Raw genomic sequence first — 18,570 nt, forward strand, 5'->3', positions numbered from 1 at the left:
AGGGGGAAGATGAGGAGCTCTGTCTCAGACATGTTGAGTTTGAGAAGGCGGGACGAGAGCCAAGTGGAGATGTCCTGAAGGCAGGAGGAGATGCGAGCCTGGAGGGAGGGGGAGAGAACAGGGGAGGAGATGTGGAGCTGGGTGTCATCCGCACAGAGGTGATAGTTGAAGCCGTGGGAGCGAATGAGTTCTCCGAGGGAGTGACTGTAGATGGAGAACAGAAGGGGACCGAGAACCTTGAGGGACCCCCGCAGTTAGGCGACGGGCGGCGGAGGAGGAGCCCGACGAGGAGACGGAGGATGAACGGCCGGAGAGATCAGAGGAGAACCAGGAGAGGAGTCGGTGAAGCCAAGGTCGGATAAGGAATTTTTTTTTTTTTTTGGTATTTGTTAAGCGCTTACTATGTGCCGAGCACTGTTCTAAGCGCTGGGGGAGATACGGGGTCATCAGGTTGTCCCACGTGGGGCTCACAGTCTTCATCCCCATTTTACAGATGAGGTAACTGAGGCAACGAGAAGTGAAGTGACTTGCCCACAGTCACACAGCTGGCAAGTGGCCGAGCCGGGATTCGAACCCATGGCCTCTGACTCCAAAGCCCGTGCTCTTTCCACTGAGCATTGACTCATTGAATTGAGGAGAAGGGGATGGTCTGCAGCGTCAGAGGCAGCCGAGGGGTCGAGGAATGCTCCTCAGTACTTCCTCAGAGGTTGCGGGGTCCAAGGGAGCCTGGGAACTGCAAGGAAATGGGGAAATGATATTAAAAGTGGAGGAAGTTTAAGGCGCAGGGACAGAAGGGAGGGGCTGGGGGATCACCGAGGAAGGTTGACAATATTCATTTTACTTCCACCAAAGTCAAATTTGTTTCTTATCATAGAACCTCTCTGAGTCAATGTAAATTCCTTGGTCTCGCTTTATTGCTCATGTATTACACATCTATAATGAAACACGCAATTTTTCGAGAGTAGTTTCTTGATGGTCTTTGAAGTCCAATCGCTACCTCTCACCCCTCCCCGGAGGACACTTCTCGGGAATGGTAATATGAGTTCAAAAATTACAACTTCCCTCTGGCCAAAGGCCGCACGGTCAGAATCGTTTCTTTCCACAGATTTCTCCCCCTTCAGCCGGCACCTAGACGATATTTGGGTGGTGAAATGCGTGGATCTTAGGAACTGTAATCAATGATCCACTTGTTGTCCGTTTAGACTTTTCGGTTTACGTTTTCATTTCCCCGGCTCAATTGGCTCCAGTTCATAAAAACTAAAAGTGCAACGAATTAACCAGAAAACGGATCAAGACTCAGTCTATCACTTTCTGGCTTGTAGGCGGGACTTTACTCCGGTATATATAATGTAGCCTTGGTATATTTGCCTGCATTAAAAAAAAAATTGCCCGATCCCGAGCAACAGCACGCCTAGTCGTGAGAATCCAGAGTGGATTTTGCGATTGTCGACGGCCCTTTGGAGAACAGCACTGCTCATCGCAACTGCTGGTCTGACCATTGAGGTTCCCCCAGCTCCCTTTTTTGTCTTTTGACTTCAGAAATGGCCCCATCAGGAGATAAGAGAAAGGGCAAATCTCGTGGAGAGAGCCGGGTCCGGGGTTTCTTTCCCCGGGCCTGCGTCAACTCCTCTAGTGAGTGGCGATCTTTCTTAATATACTTTATACTCTTCACGGCTTTTTGGAAAAGGTAGAGGATGACGGCTCCCTGCCCTAAAGTCTAAAGAGTAATATTCACAGAAGACACTGGACTCCATGGAAATACATTTTGAACGTGGAATGTTTTTATTAAAATACTCCTAGGCACGTAGCGACGGTAAATAGGGAATGAGCCAACTTCTCAGGGTTCTCAAAAGCAGAACTCTAAGATTTTTTAAGAGAAAAAACGTCGTAGGCCAGGACCGTTCCTGGCCGAGGGCGTGTTGGGACAACCACCCTGTTTTAGGGGGCTGTGAACCTCCCTACTGGAGTGGAAGAAATCAGGACCAAATTGGCCTCCAGAACCAACTGCTTGTGCACTCAGTGCTTTGGGGAGGGGAGAGCAGAACTCCTGTCATATTCCTCCTGCTGACGGCAAAGGTGGCCACTTGAAAGCCTGGCAGGCGTCCCTCACGAGGTCGTGGGTGCCATTTTGGGCCCAAGACCCCAACCTGACCCTAGAATATGGGTCCGCCGAGCCCTTCGCCCGGTCCAGAGCCTTTGTGTTCCCCTCCCGGGGCCCTCTGAATACGGGTACCGCTTCCGAGCTACGGGCCGCTGCAGAGGGAGATCGAGGTTTAAAGTAAAGTTACCCAGCTGAAGGCCGGGAGTGGAAACGTGGATCGTCTGGGGGTGAAAAAAGACAAAAGGCCACTGTGAGTGAAGGATAGGTATAGCAGAGCCCTGCGATGGCCTCGGTTTCCCGGTCTGACCCGTGGGTACCCGCAGGAGTTTCAGAACAGGCCAGGTCAGGACATTTTGGGGGTTCCGTAGGTGGTGATGGGCAAATATAGGGCATGGGGTACAGATGTAGGTCGGGTCCCGATCTTAAGCATTCGTTCACTCATTCAGGCGTATTTATCGAGCACTTATGTGTGCGGAGCACTGTACTGAGCGCTTGGAAAGTACGAGTGGGTATCAGAGACAATCCCGACCCGACAGCGGACTCACGGTCTACAACGGGGGAGCCAGACAACGAAACGAAACAAGTAGGCAGGCATCATAGCATCAAAATAAACAGAATTCTAGATGTATGCACGTCATTAATAAAATAAACAGAATAATCCGCGGACCCGTAAAGAGGTCTCATTGAAGGTGCAGGGGAATCAGAGTCAATCTGGGGTGGCTCAGCGAAGTTATTATAAGGTCAGTGGGAAGTAGGGGGTTAGTATCTCGAAGCCCAGTTTTCCTTCAGTCGTATTTATTGAGCGCTTACTGTGCGCAGAGCACCGTACGCAGCCATTTATCGTTTGGTTGACAGGAACCTAGCCTATTTTCCACCCGTGCAGCGACGTTAAAGAGAGGGTTTTCCAGAAATGGGGCTATGGAGCAATGGGATGTTTTACTCTACAGAGGAACTAAATGCATTAGTGAAGGCTTTTTATCTGGCTTAAGCACTGAGATGAGTCAGGTTTATCTGGTTAGGCGCAGTCCCTGTCCCACATGGGTCTCAGGAGTGTAAGATAGATTTGCAAGAGAGTTTCACACTAGCATTTTTTTTACGATATAAAAATGATATAATTTCCAATAATCCAAATGATATAAATTCACGTTCTAAATATCGGTTATTAAAGGGAAACTCACCGAAGCTAAGGAAGCATTTTGAGTTTTTTGTGGCTTTCGGTGCTTATAATGAGGGGCTTTAGAAATATAAATCGGTCTGTTTTAAAATCGGTGAGTGCTGGCGGTAACTTCGTAGAGCTCTCTTGAATGGACTTCCAGAAAGTCCTCGGGGGCTAGTGGAGACAATGCTTAGTACCGAGTACTGGCCCCCCATTACCACTCCATGCGTGGTACGAAAATATTTTGTTAGCAGAGTCACTGTTATGGATATTTTTGTATCTTACCACTCACTTTCCCAGTCATAGTGTTTAACGGTGAGTTCCATAAAAGTGACTCGTAATTGTAAATTATTGTAGAGGTAATTGTCTTGGTCACCCTTGAGGTACACTCCGTTCTACCATCGAGTGTGTTTCCACTTTGTATTTTGGTAAGTTGTTAACAACGCGAGCTTGTTTGTCTTTGCAGGGCCTGCACGAAACGAGAACCTAGTCGGTGCCTTCTCGGTGGCAAAAACAATTCAGTTTATGTGAGGCCTGTTTCCTTGTTCTGATGTCTGTTTCCCCCCTCCTAGACACCAAGCCCGGTGTGGACAGGGATGGTCTCTCTCTGTTGCAGAATTGTACTTTCGAAGCACTTACTACGGTGCTCTGCACACAGTAAGCGCTCAGTAAATCCGATCGCATGACTGAATGTTTGGATGGGCCACGTCCAGGATTTTTCATTGCCGGCCAGGTTTGAGGTGGACGTAGATCGAGGAGGGGCCGGGATCAGGTTGGACCTCGCAGAGTTCTCCAAGTGACCCCGTACTTCCCAGAGCTCAGTGTCCCACACTTCCTACTCAGAGACCGTTAGCGGTCCGGTAATTTTCGATGGACCTCAGTGCTTCTTGTCTTCCAAACCCTCTCCGACTAAGGCTCGTCCATCTCTTTGCTTTACACTTTTGAAGTCAGGGATGTGGCCAGTTTTAGAGGTGTTGGAGGGGGCCGGGGTTGCGGTTGCGTAGGAGTATATTTGTGGTGTGTACGTGTATGTTTGTATGTTCCGTGGGAGTGAGAATTCGAATGACAAAGATAGTGATAATGTCACTCTAACTTGAACCTTGCTTTGTGGACTGCACAGGTCAAATCAAAATATACTTTCGGCCTCTTCTGTGTGTCCCGATGGGACGTAATCTCACGGGAGACATTTAGGAACTAACTCTTAGTTTTTATATGTAAATTAGCTATTGCTATTTGAAGAGCATCCTAATCCCTTCTTATTTTAATATGAATGCATTTTAAAACTTATTTGGTACATTGGAGAGCTGAAGATTTCCCTGTTCATGATGAAAAATCATTCCCATGTCTCTTAGGGTTAAACTTTTTTTTAACCCTAAGCAATTTTCCTAAAGAAATGGTCCTTTGTGCTTCAGAACATCCTAGGCAAACCGTGTGTAAACAAGACCCCCCCAATTCAGCTCTGTTGTGTTCCCTGAAAGTGTGGATATATTGAACTACTAGGGTGGTGGCGTGTATTTTCTCAAAGCCTTCCATGTAGTAAATTGGGATCTGTTGAAAAACCTCTGGAGAAACTCGCGTATTCCTTCCGTTTTATTTATATGTACATATGCATCAATAAGATGCTAACGGTAATTTAATTTTTGCTCAAGTAACGTAAGGCATAAGGATACAACATTAAATTAAGTTCCAGTATTTTGAGGCTGCAAAAGTTGGAGCTTATCCTGCTGATTGTGGTAGTGATTTTTCAACGTCACTGAAGTTTTCAAACTTGGATTTAACAAGTGTCGTCTTCGTAAAGCCCCGGTAGCAGGCCAGCTGCGTCTCAACCCCTCTTTCAAACTCCTCTCTCCGTCAGGACTTTCCAGAACTATTTTTTTCTGATTCATCTGCTTTCTCTGACTCGATGCACTTCCGTACCTAGCTGTAATGTATTTTATTGTCTGATTCCTCCTCTGGAGGAGGGCAAGGAGCATATCTCCCAAATCTGTTATATTGTACTCTCCCAACCCCTTAGTACAGTCCTCTGCCCCAAGTAAGCACTCAGTAAATGCCATCGATTATCTGGTTTCTAGATGAGTGCACTGGATAAATAAGAATAAAGATTGGTAAATATGTTCGGCACACGGTTTTTTTTAATTTAAAAATCAGCATGTTGGCTTTCTTTTTTGATCGTAGGGAGGGGAGTCCGAGTGCCGACCGTATTAATATTTGCACAGCTAAATGAAATGTAGCCGATGGCGGGTACTTTCACGGCTGTTGCTGTTACGTGAGAAAGATGGGTCAGAGCATGTAATATTAAAGAAAGTATTGACTTTGAAATCCTAGGAATATGGTAGTTAAAAGTAATTAAAAACGAAATGTTCTCCAGAAATAAACTGCCACCTGATCAGAGTCTGGGATGGGTGGTTTCCACCGCTTTCCTGAATCACCCAGTAGTTTGCCCTTCTGATCTTATCTTCATTACCACAACATCCAAACGTGATGAGTGGTTTTTCGAAAAATGAACCCAGATATATAGGTGGACACATTCTGTACGCGTGGTTCTCGGGTTTACTCCGATCTCCTGTGGTCTCTGTGTGAGGAAATTGCTCGTCGTCGTCAAGACTCCCTGACCGATCTTGTCAAACTTTTTTGTTTCAGATTGTGTATGAACAGGACGGGGTGTTTATTCATTCATCTTGCGGGAAGATCAACGATCAGGACAGTTTGATTGCAGGAATACTGCGTGTCCTAGAAAAGGTATGTTTGTTTCTGCCTTTTACAGATGTGTATATATGATCGTTACTCTACGGCCCTAGCAGATGAGAATGGGTACGAGTTCTATTAGAAGGGGTAGAAAATATACCCAGAATATTTGGGGGGAATTTCAGTGTCTGTTTACCTTACCTCGGTGCTCGATCTGTGCCCACCAAAATGGAATTTAAAGTTCTACTGAAGTCAGGTCTCAGAGCTGCCCCACTTTTATTTTCCTGAGGTGAATCTCATCCTGGCTTAGGCAGTCTTCTGCCCTGAAGTAACTTTTGTTTGCCTCGAAGGTCATCCTTACTTGCTTGCATCTCCCTAGATCATTTTTTTTAGAGAAGTAGCGTGGCTCAGTGGAAAGAGCACGGCTGTGGGAGTCAGAGGTCATGGGTTCTAATCCGGCTCCGCCACCTGTCAGCGGTGTGACTTCGGGCTAGTCACTTACTTGACTTCTCGGTGCCTCAGTTGCCTCATCTGTAAGATGGGGATGAAGACTGTGAGCCCCAAGTGGGACAACCTGATTACCCTCTAATAATAATGATAATGTTGATATTTGTCAAGCGCTCAGTATGTGCAGAGCACTGTTCTAAGCGCTGGGGGAGATGCAGGATAATCAGGTTGTCCCACATGAGGCTCTCAGTCTGAATCCCCATTTTACAGATGAGGGAACTGAGCCAACTGTATCTACCCCAGGGCTTAGAACAGTGCTCGGCACACAGTAAGTGCTTAACAAATACCAACATTATTATTATTATTATTATTCCATAAATAAACCCCTAAAATGGCCATGTTTCAGTTTGACAAAATGAAGCCAACTTAATCCCAGCCTCTTGAAGTTGTGTTTTTTTGAAATGGCAAATTTCAGTCTGCTTGTTTTGTGAGATAAGCAAAGATTGTCCATTTTTTGATAAAGCGGACACATTTTTCCCCAATTGAAACAGTGGGCAATTTCACAGCATGAGTTAACATTATTATTATTTTTAGTATTGTTATTAATGCCATAATACTTGAGAGATTGATCAGAGAGCAACTTTGAGTCTAAGAATAATGGAGTCCATTTATGGGGCCAATAGCTTTTTAGGTGACTGACGAATAAACACATTTATGTATTGTAGGATGCTGAAGTAATAGTAGACTGGAGACCTTTGGACGACACTTTCGATTCTTCCAATATCCTCTATGCCGGAAAGGTATTTACCCGTCATTCTGTTGTTTTTCTATTTAGGTTTTTTGCTTCCTGGGCAACTGTCAAACCTGCGTGGTTTAGCGGATAGAGCACGGGCCCGGGAATCAGAAGGGCCTGGGAATCAGAAGGACCCGGCGTCTAATCCCGGCTCTGCCACGCGCCTGCTGTGTGACCTTGGGCAGGTCACCTCACTTCTCTGGGCCTCAGTCACCTCATCTGGAAAATGGGGATTAAGAGGGTGGGTTAGGGACTGTGTCCAACCCAATTAACTTGTATCTACCCCAGTGCTTAGAACGCTATTAACGAGCACCACGATTATTATTATTACTAATTATTATTTAGCTTTGGTTTTAAGGATTTACCGTATACTGAGCACTCCCCTTTTGCTTCCGTAATAATAGGGTGACCGGATTAAACAGGTCCCCGCCCCACACTGGAATCACAACCTCGGCGAGTGAGAATAAAGGAACGTATAGGGACTGGGTCTAACCCAATTAACTTGCATCTCCCCCAGCGCTTAGAACAGTGCCTGGTGCAGAGTAAGCTTTTGACAAGCGCCGTCGTCGTTACTGTTATTCTGTGGAACGGTGACAGTCAAATACCGCTAACAATAAAATTTAAAGATCGGTGATCCAAATTTACGAAGCGCTAACCACAGTTCCCGGAGTCCTCAAAGGCCTCACCGCTCCAGACCGTAGCCTTTATTTGCTTTTTTTATTTTCCTATCATTAGTGTTGAAGATTTCAACAGGCGAGCCGATCCGTGTCGAAGACGTCATGGTTGCGGCATTTGTTTAAACGCTTACATGTGCCAAGCACTTGATTAAGCGCTGCGGTAGATCAATCAGTCGGTCAGTTGTATTTACGGAGCATTTACTCTGTGCAGACCACTGCACTAAGCGCCTGGGAGAGTACGGTGTAATGGACACAGTCCCCGGTCGTGGTCTTGAACGTTTCGGTAGCAAGATGATCCGGAGTGGAGTGCGGAGAGACGGGAGACTGGGAGGCCAGCAAGGAGGCTGATGGGGTGATCCAGGAGGGTTAGGGTGAGTGACTTTATTAACCTGGTAGCATTTGGTAGCGAGGAAAGGGTGGATTTTAGCGCTTTTGTGAGGGTGAGACTGACTAGATTTCGTTACGGATTGAATGGGAAAGAGAGCCATCAAGGATGACGTCAGGGTTATGGGCTTGTGAGACAGGATGGCCGATGGTGGTGTCTGCAGTGACGGGAAAGTCATGGGGACGACAGGGTTTGGGTGGTCGACAGTGTCGAAGGCAGCTGCGAGGTCTTCCCTCTTCAGTAGGGCCCACCGTCCGAGGTGAAGGGTGAAACAGGTATTCCCTCCCCATTTGACAGATGAGGAAACCGAGGCAGAGAGAAGTCAATTATCTTGCCCGTCGCCACAGAGCTGGGATTAGAACAGTTCCTCTGCCTCACAGGTCGCCGCTCTTTCCACCAGGCCACGCCGCTTCCTCATGTTCGCCTCTAAGGTTCGAAACCGCATGTTTAGAAATGTTTATCTTGGAAGTAAAAGCTCTCCGTGGGAACCCTCTGAATGTTTGGAGATGTGATATAATGGGAAGATGACATTGAAAACTGCCATTACGTATCTATCGCTAGTGATCAAGTCGATTGTGTCCCCGCCACTTTGAGAATGGTAGATTGCCTAGGCACTGCTTCTTTCCCTCGGTTTCCCACGTAAATATATATATTTTCTGTAGGCTAAACTAGCAGTACGTCTCAGTAGATTGTCCCATAGTCAGTACGTCCAAAGCAACTCGTTTATTTTTCTGCCATGCTGCGGGATTATTGTATTAGCTGGGGTTTGGGTCAAGATCCCAGTTTCCTCAGTCTCCCTCCCTCCCTTCTGCTCTGACCACCTTCCGGTTAGCGTTGGATTCATGAAAAGCGTAAAGATCAAGGGTCAGAAGAAAGGAGGGGAAAAAAGCGGGCCTAGATTTTTTACATTTCTACCCTGAAATGACTCATTTATTCATTTTAATGCCCGTCTCCCCCTCCGGGCTGTAAGCTCATTTGGGGCAGAGAACCCTTCTGCTAATTCTGTAGCACTGTTCTTTCCCAAGTGCTTAATACAGTGCTCCGCGCATAGGAAGAGTCCAGTAAGTATCGCTGATCTAAGTATCTCTTTCTGTAGCATTTAAGTGATGGAAAAATTCATCTGAATAATTTGGTGAGCTTTCTTTATGCTCATTTTGGCAGCGAAGGTGTTAAATCGATGCTCCGAGTCCGTCCTGATTCTGCTGCCGTTGACTTGAGTCGATTTACCCTATGTGCCTCTTGTTACTGTATTACTCGCTCTGTTAGTTGAATTAGCGGGTACTTTGGGATTTGATTTCTGGAAATTTTGATCATTTGTCAATGTAGCAGATTTTATTTTCCCCCTTTTCCCCATTCATCGAAGGGTGGGTCTGGAGGTCATAGGGGAAAATCCCACTCCTGTAGTCAGTTTTCTGTATCGATCCATTTCCAACGGGGAGACAGGTGTCGATATAAATAAAAAATTTATATATATATATAATTTGAAGATGGATCGTCATCGTCCTTTAAGCTCCGATACCTAGTACTCTGTTAAATTTTGGATTAATGCCGGGGTCTGCTACCTTAAATTAAGTCAGAACATTGCGAGGCGTTCAACGGGTAGCTGTGCTTCCACCCATTCGTTTAATTAGTTTCATTTGTAAATGCCAGCAGGGTGGTGGTGACATATTATCCAAGAAAACTCGTCATGCAGATGATGTAGGTGATCATGAATGTGAAGCTAAACTGAAGACGCTTTTTTTAAAGGGAGTAAACTTGATTTTTACCCAAACTAGAAAAAATTTAACTAAAAAGCCTGATGTTTATCCCTCCCCTAAAACGTATACCCAATATATATATGGGTAATTAACCCCTATCACCGAGTTAGCTATTTGAGTTACCTTCCAAAGTTAGCTTTCTTGGCCGGAGGAAGATTACAGCGACATAAGGGATTACGAGAGCTTTTTCATCCGATTTTAGGTAGTTTTTTCGGATTCCGGATAACTCTCATATTATCAAAGAAAACATCATGCAGATGATGTAAGTGATCATGAATGTGAAGCTAGACGCTTTTTTTGAAGGGAGTAAACTTGATTTTTACCCAAACTAGAAAAAATTTAACTAAAAAGCCTGGTGTTTATCCCTCCCCTAAAACGTATACCCGATATATATATGGATAATTAACCCCTATCACCGAGTTAGCTATTTCAGTTAGCTTCTACATTTAGCTTTCTTGGCCGTAGGAAGATTACAAAGACATAAGGGATTACGAGAGCTTTTTCGTCCGATTTTAGGTAGTTTTTTCGGATTCCGGATAACTGTCTCTACTCTCGAAAAGGGCAGTAAGTGGCAGGCTCAGAGACCGCCCATCTGGGAAGCAGCAACTTAAAAAATGGACTCACTGGAGGGTGCTCTGAGGCATTTCAGGGAACCGAAAGCTTAATACCAATTCCTAAAGTAAATTGATGTCTAACGTGACGTCCACGTGACTCCTCTGGACCGTCAGCTCGTCGCCGGTGGGGAATATGTTTCCCAACTCTCTAGCATTTAGTACAGCGCTCTGCACACAGTAAGCGCCCAGTAAATACGATCGATTCTTTTGTTTTTACTGTAGGTTAACAGCCGGCTTTTAGCGCCGAACTGTTACCCAGATAAACTAGAATAATCAGTGATGGCACCTGGAGAGTTTCCAGTCCCCTACCGGTCTCTGGGACGGAGAGTCAAGCAGAGGCCTGTCCGTTCCGTTCCCTGCTTGGGCGATGGCTAGTGAGTGGAAGGCCATCTGCTGCAAGTCCGAACTCACCCGGGCCGGGCAGCGGTGCGGGAGAGAGTCGAGGGCAGACACGAGGTTTACCACGCGGAGGGAGGCGGGGCGTTTTGGGGGAGATGCGCCCGTGGCGTCGCTACGGGTCGGGGTCGACGCGCCGGTCCAAGACAAGATCGAATGATGCCTCTGACCGAGAGGAAGCCTCAAGTCGGTTTTGGGTGCCCTGTTATTTGTGTGCCACTTTAATTCTTGCCCTCCTATTTTTGGTACCGTGTTTTACGCTTTCTCGTTGCAAAGTCACAACTTGGTGGGCTGCTTTGAAACTGCTAATAGTGTATGACGGTTCATTTTTAAGGTCCAGCTCTGTAACCCGAAATGAAGCCTGTTGCTGATACTCATGAATTTTTTTAGGACTCCAGTTCGGTTGTGGAATGGATCCCGACCCCCAGGGAGAAAGCCCGGCGAGGGTCAGAGCATCAGACCGGTTACGAAGCCGAATGGGACATGGTCAACACCGTTTCTTTTAAAAAGAAACCCTATACTAATGGAGGTACGAATGCGTTTTTTCCCCAAAAACCTTAATAAAACGTTTCTGGCAGTGTACACCTTTTCTATATTATTTATTATCAAAAATATTATTTAGTACTACCCTATGCCAAGGAAGCAAATAAATAGAGGGTCGGTTCGTGAAAGTCTGGCTCACAGTTGGGTTGCTTTTTCATTTTATTTCACTTGCTGTCAGCTATTCATCGACAGAGGCGAATGGACCACATTCATTCATTCATTCATTGCCGTATTTATCGAGTGCTTACCGTGTGCAGAGCGTTGTTGTCTATTCTCGAGTAAGCGCCTAACAGATAGCAGAAATGAAACCCTCTCAGCAGTTTATAGTTCATAATGAAGAACTAAAACTCCCTGCTGCTTGGAACGAGATTATCTCGAATCCACCCCAGCGCTTAGTACAGTCCCCGGCACTGTAAGCGCTTAACAGATGCCATTAAAACACCCCGCTGCCTTCCCACCACGCCGTCCTGCGGGTTTCCCTCCTGCCCTGCTCCAGCCTTCTTCCACTGTCGATCGATGGGATCTGTCGAATGCTTCCCGTGCGTGGGACGCTGTACTAAATGCTTGGGAGAGTGCAGTGTAACAGAATTGGTAGAGTGGTTCCCTGCCATCAAGGAGCTTACGGTCCAGAGGGGGAGACCGCCGGTAATGTAAATGTTTTCGAGCATTGGGATGGCTGTCGCCGTGACTGGGAAGTGGAGTCCTCCGAGTCCCAGGGAGAGTGAAACTCTCCCCTGCTAGCTACAGTATCGTCTTTCCTCTTGGATCGATCATTTGCCACCTCTTTTATATTCTTTTTGATTTTTCCTCATGTATCTTTTCCCAGCCCATCTCTGGTTGGGCTCAGATGGTGAGGCCCTTCGGGACGAGGGATCCGTCTTAATTTTCCCCCACGTATTTTTCCCTTCGATGAATACAGCGCCGTCCTCCCGGTAGGCATCCGCTGCCTGCGACCACTGTGACCCCAAGTTGGTGTCACTAGTGAAGGCCGGTTCCTTCTGTATCCTAAAGAAATCCTAAAATCCCACCTGCCTTGCCAACTCGTCGCCCCGGTGCCCTCCTCGTCAGAGTCTTGAATGATGAGCAAGTTACTCCTTTCTTTTGACGATGCCACGTGGGAGCCGTTTCCCGAAGAATTCCTCTTTTGGTGAGGTGAACGGAGTTCCTCCTTTCGATGGTGGCATGTGGAAACTCCCCCGAGAGGAAGTCTCTCCTTTTCTTGATGCGAAAAATCAGTTTCTGAGCCGCGTGGCTCAGTGGAAAGAGCCCGGGCTGGGGAGTCAGAGGTCATGGGTTTGAATCCTGGCTCTACCACTTGTCAGCTGGGTGACTGTGGACAAGTCACTTCACGTCTCTGGGCTTCAGTTGCCTCATCTGTAAAATGGGGATGAAGACCGTGAGCCTCACGTGGGACAACCTGTAATCACCCTGGATCTCCCCCGGCGCTTAGAACGGTGCTCTGCACCTAGCAAGCGCTTAACAAATACCAACATTATTATTATCATTATCATTATTATTATTATTTCTGGAGGTCCACCTTTGGGACGTTCCCCTCCCTGGAATGAGCACTTCCAGAGATGACCGAATTGTCTGTCCCGGACCTTGCCGTTCGGGCTCGGCACATTATTCCGCGGCTGGTGTGCCGTACGCCCAGGGGCCCACGGGACCCAGATAACATCATCCGTATCTAAAAAAAAAAAAGTCCATTAGGGTGGCGGTATCCTGGAGCCGCCTCTCCCCGAGCCCAGAGGTCAGCGATATTTGTAGGAAGAGGAGCCGAACAAAATGAAACCTCCGCACAGTCGGGCCACCGATAGCCAGTCGTGCAGTTTAAACACAGGAGAACGTGGTTGCCTTCACTGCGGAGTATAATTTCGAAATAAGCCCCGGCCTCCCCCCCTCGGCCGTCGATCCCATCACCGTAGATGACACCACCATCCTCGCTGTCTCCCAAGCCTGGAATCCTTGCATGAAGCGTGACTCCTCTCTCTCATTCACCACCCATATTCATTCTGTCACCCACTCCGAGCGGTTCTACCTTCACACCACAGCTAAAATCTGCCCTTTCCTCTCCATCCGAGGACTTATCTCCTGCCTTGACTAGCGTATCACCTTCCGGCCGACCTCCCCGCCTCCTCTTCTTCGACTCCAGTCCGTACTCCACTCGGCTGCCCGGGTTATTTTTCTAAAAAAAAAAAAATGCCCCGTCTATATCTCCCCACTCCTCCAGAACCTCCACTTCCACGTCAAATGGAAATTCCTTACCAGGGGCTTTAAATAACTCAGTCAGTTCACCCTCTCCCCCTTTTGAAGCACTGGGGACGTGCGAGCACATCGAGTGGGATGCAGTCCTTGGCCCACGTGGGGCTCACCGTCTCAGTCGTTTGAAATCCGGTTTTACAGACGAGGTAACTGAGACCCGGTGAAGTGACTCGCCCAAGGTCACCCGGCCGACGAGCGACAGAGATCAGAACCCGCGTCCGTCTGACTCCCGGGCCCCGTGTTCTGTCCGCCGGGCCGTGCGCCTTCCTGTGCACCTTGGTAATATCGATCAATAGAGTTTGAGAGGCTCCCGTGCGCGGGACACTGGGATAAGGGCTTGGGAGATACAGAAGGCAGAGACTCCAATCTTCTCGAAGCCTTACGCGTGGGCCTTTCATCTGATTTCTCAGGCAGTTTCCTCAGCCCCATCTGGAAGGCATCCCCTGCAGCGACCACCTGGATTGTGGTCAGCTCGCCTGGATAAAACTCAGCCGGGTGAAGCGTGGGAAAAAACAGATACCAGAAAGCGGGATGACCAAGCGGCCGCTGGTTGGAGTGCCGAGCGTGTGCAGGCGGGAAGGACGGGACACGCGTTTTTTTAAAAAAAAATCACGTGGACGGCTGCGCCTTGGCATGTGACGGATGAGGAGAGGGAATAGAGTCCCTCCAGGAGAGATTTCTGGAATAAAGGCAGCCGTGAGGTGGTTGAGAAAGCACTGTGGTTTGTTTCTGACCGGCTTATCCTAACACATAGCACGGTTAGAATGATTGTTCTGAAAAGCGCAGCCAGCGGAAAGCTTCCCGGTGCTGTGAGGCGCCGTGCGCGTAGAGCGCGTGGATTGTTTGTCGTGCAGAAGTCTCTGGAGCGTGGCCGGGATCTCGGCAGCAGCGGCCGCCTTAGAATCGAAGGCTACCTGGGCCTAAGAATTTCTGTTGGCCGCAGTCACGGGCACGCGCGCTCGTTAAGGGTGAAAGGTTGAGGGTGGATCAAGAGCGTGAAACTCCTGAATGAAAGATATTGTTTTTCGTTATGTTTTTATGAAGCACTCGCTATCTGCCAAGCACCGGGGTAGGTGCACGATAATCGGGTCGGGCTCCCGGTCTTGTTTCTCACCTTATAGGTGAATTGATGGAAGCCCAGAGCATTCAGTCATATTTATTGAGCGCTTCCTCCGTGCGGAACACCGTAATAAGTGTTTGGAAGGATTCGCCCCGGCGCTTAGTGCACATAGGAAGCGCTTAACAAATCCCTTAATTATTAATAGAACAATAAACGGGCACATTCCGTGCCCACAGTGAGCTTAGAGTCTGGAGAGGGGGAGACAGGCATTAATATAGATAAATGACATATAGGTAAATTTACACCTAGCAGAAGGGAGTGGGAGTAGAGGAAAGGCGGGCTCAATCAGGGAAGGCCTCCTGGAGGCGTGCGTCCAATAAGGCCTCGCGGGATGAGGGGAGGAGAGTTAATCGTCCGTGGAATCTGAGGAGGGAGGGCGACGGCGAGGGGCGGGCCGAGAGATCGACGAGACGGAGGCGCAGTGAGAAGGCGAGCGTTAGAGGAGCGAAGCTCGCGGGCTGGGTTGTCGCGAGGGGAGGTTGGAGGGGGCGAGGTGCTCGGCCCCTTTGAGGCCGGCGGCGAGGTGGATGACCGACCCGCGGAGTTCTTTTTTTCGGCAGGGTGGCGAGCCGCGTCCAGAACGTTGTGGAAGGGTAGTGATCCGGGTGGGAGAGTGAAGTGTAGACCCCGGGGGAAGCTAAGCGACTCGCTCCGGGTCGCCCGGCAGGCAGGTGGCGGAGCCGGGAGTCCAACGAAATGCAGGAATCTATTCCAGGCAGCATGGCCTGGTCACGGGCCTGGCAGAGAGGAGGATCTGGGTTCTAATCCCGACTCTGCCAATTGCTTTCTGGGTGAGCTTGCCGGGCCTCCGTTTCCTCAGCTGTTCTCCCTTCCACTTAGACCGTGAGCCCCTCGCGGGACAGGGACCGTTTATTAACTTGTACTTCTGCCGGGACTTAGAATGTTTGACACGGAGTAAGTACTTAACAAATACCATTAAAACAAACAACCCCCCCCTCCCCCCCCAGGTCCTTTGACTCCCCAGGCCCGTGCTCTATCTATTAGACCACGCCGTGTACAAAGGAGATGGTTGCATTTTGTTTTCAATTCTAAACAAATCATCTAACCCGGAACCCATTTTTGGAGAAACGGAACGACGGCTTATATAGCGGATGAGTTAGCGTGTAAAGTTCAGATCGTTTCTGAAAGTAAGACGGTTATTTGCGTTAACGGACAAAAGGCGGGTGGGGAATCGATCTGTTTATTATTGTATTGTAGTCTCCCAAGCGCTCAGTATAGTGCTCTGCACACAGTAAGCGCTCAATAAATACCATTGAGTGCATGGCTGAAATGCAATATGTACCTATTTAAATGGGAAAGCTAAATATTGTAAATGACCCAGTTTTTTGTCTGCAGGTTTTAAATAAGGTGATCTGCGGGGGGAGTATTTTAAATGTTATTAAAAGTAACATTGATTTTTTTTCCCCTCGTGTTTGTAGAAAGTTGTTTTGAATAGTAAATTCAGAGGGACTAGCGTGTCTGTGTTGACATGTGAACTTCATCAGCATCGTAGTTATTCTACCTGTTTTTACTTGTGGGGTATTTAGTGGCGGTGGAGGAAAAGATGCTACCTTTTAGCCGGTGGTCAGAATAGAAGAGGTTTGGGCTCTGGGACTGAGTTGTAAGAAGAAAATTCGGCGAACCGATTCCACAAAGATGCATATGGAACAATAGGTCGAAGCCACGCTGAATGCAGGGAGACTCCTATTAGGTATCGGTCTCCTCAAGTAGACAAGCCACAGGTTTGAAAAAGGTAAACAAATCTTATTCCTAAACTTTTTTTTATTTTTGAAGATGCTTCGAGCCACACGAATGGGAAAAGCAAATGGTCATTCCTCTTCAGTTTGACAGACCTGAAGTCGATCAAGCAAAACAAAGAGGGCATGGGGTGGTCCTACGTGGTGTTTTGCCTGAAGGACGACGTCATGCTTCCCGCCCTTCACTTTCATCACGGAGACAGCAAACTCCTGATCGAGGCGCTTAAAAAATACGTGGTGGTGTGCGAGTAAGTAGCCCATCATTTAATTTCCCTGTTGATCGAAACGCGGGCCGTGGCGGTAATCGCCAGCTAAACCACTGGGTACGTTCGCTCGGTATCCGGGCGGTCTCAGCACGCTTGTGAGTGGCTCTCTTTGTTTTGAAAAAAAAAAAGTCACTTGTTGATCGCCGTCGCCGTGTCGAGATTCACTTTTTAATTTTCGTTTTGAAGTCGAAGAAAAGAGTAGCGGGGTCTTTATAAATGGTAGTCGATGTGAACGACTCTCCGGTTTACAGATGAGGTAACCGAGGCACGGAGAAGTGAGGCGGCTTGCCCAAGGTCGCACGGCAGACAGGCGGCGGAGCGGGGATTAGGACCCGTGACCTTCTGACTCCCGAGCCCAGGCTGCGTCGGTTAATTAGAGAGATGGTGGCTTGGGCCTCTGACCACTTTCCCTCCTTCGTCCCTTCTAACCGTATTCCCGTTGTCCTCTCCCAAGTGCTAAATTCAGTGTTCATTACACGGCAAGCACTTAGTAAATACCACCGATCGATCGACGTTCCCACCCGGGCGTGGGACGCGGTGAGCGGCGGACCGAGGTGCGATAAGTTGCGAGCGTTCTTCAGGTGTTTTTATTTTCCAGTTTTTGCTTCCCGAAATTCCCAGCCAAACCGAATGCCAGCAGTTAGGCTCTTTAATCGTAAAATCAGAGGATTGAGTCAATTCCAGAATTCGCAAGCCACGTCAGATCCCACTATTATTATTAAATGAGGCGCCACTTAGCCGCCCCTGCTGTCGCTCCGTGGTTTAGTGGGCGGTTTGGATGGAAAGCGGTGGAGGAACGTGGGCACGGGCTCGCGGTGGGCGGGGAATGTTAGAGTGTGGTCTCCCAAGCGCTTAGTACAGTGTCTTGCGCATAGTAAGCGCTCAGTAAACAGAGTTGAACGAAGGGAGGTTCAACATGGCCGCGGATAGCCGCGTTACGATGTAGCGCTGCGCACGAACGTCTTCAGGCAGCGACCCGTTTTGTTCCCCTATTTAGGCAACCGATTGTACGTGTTGAAGAATTACTCTTAGACTAGGTTAATGGGAAACAGCGAACTTTGTGTCGCTCCCGTTGGTTTCCCGGAAAAGTGCTCACCGATGTTACTCTGCGCAAAGCGTTGTACGAAGCAGTCGGGAGAGAGTGGCGGAGCTAGAAGACGCGATCTCCGTCCCTTGGGGTTTCCAATTTTGTGGCGCTAAAATAAATTGCAGGGCCGGGAAAACGGCAGAGTGGACAGATTCGTACTCCGGGCCTGCCGGACCTTGATACGAGTTTTAGGGGTTAGTTGCTAGCGTCTGTGTGTCCGCCGTTGTTTCGGTGGTGAAGTGGAGGTCTTCGGGAAGCGACTGCAGTCAGGTGGGTATGCGGTCATTCATTTATTCATTCAATAGTATTTATTGAGCGATTACTATGTGCAGAGCACTGTACTAAACGCTCGGAATGAACAAGTCGGCAACAGATAGAGACAGTCCCTGCCGTTTGATGGGCTTACGGTCTAATCGGGGGAGACGGACAGACGAGAACGATGGCAGTAAATAGAGTCAAGGGGAAGAACACCCCTTTCTCCCGTAATGTGTGGCTTGCATTCTCGCCGAGCTCCGCGTTAAGGC

General features: G+C 48.2%; 1 protein-coding gene across 2 annotated transcripts in view; it reads left to right on the forward strand.

Annotated features, from left to right (window-relative positions):
- TBC1D15 (TBC1 domain family member 15) overlaps positions 1 to 18,570 on the forward strand; it is a 72,292-nt gene that overhangs the window by 7,727 nt on the left and 45,995 nt on the right. For both annotated transcript variants that reach the window (XM_029079442.1, XM_029079443.1), the window contains exons 2-5: positions 5,898 to 5,996; positions 7,115 to 7,189; positions 11,402 to 11,540; positions 16,731 to 16,941. In XM_029079442.1, the coding sequence (XP_028935275.1) occupies positions 5,898 to 5,996; positions 7,115 to 7,189; positions 11,402 to 11,540; positions 16,731 to 16,941 (524 nt within the window). The remainder of the gene's footprint in view (positions 1 to 5,897; positions 5,997 to 7,114; positions 7,190 to 11,401; positions 11,541 to 16,730; positions 16,942 to 18,570) is intronic.

Source organism: Ornithorhynchus anatinus, chromosome 14, assembly GCF_004115215.2.
Source record: "Ornithorhynchus anatinus isolate Pmale09 chromosome 14, mOrnAna1.pri.v4, whole genome shotgun sequence".
Lineage (NCBI taxonomy): Eukaryota > Metazoa > Chordata > Mammalia > Monotremata > Ornithorhynchidae > Ornithorhynchus > Ornithorhynchus anatinus.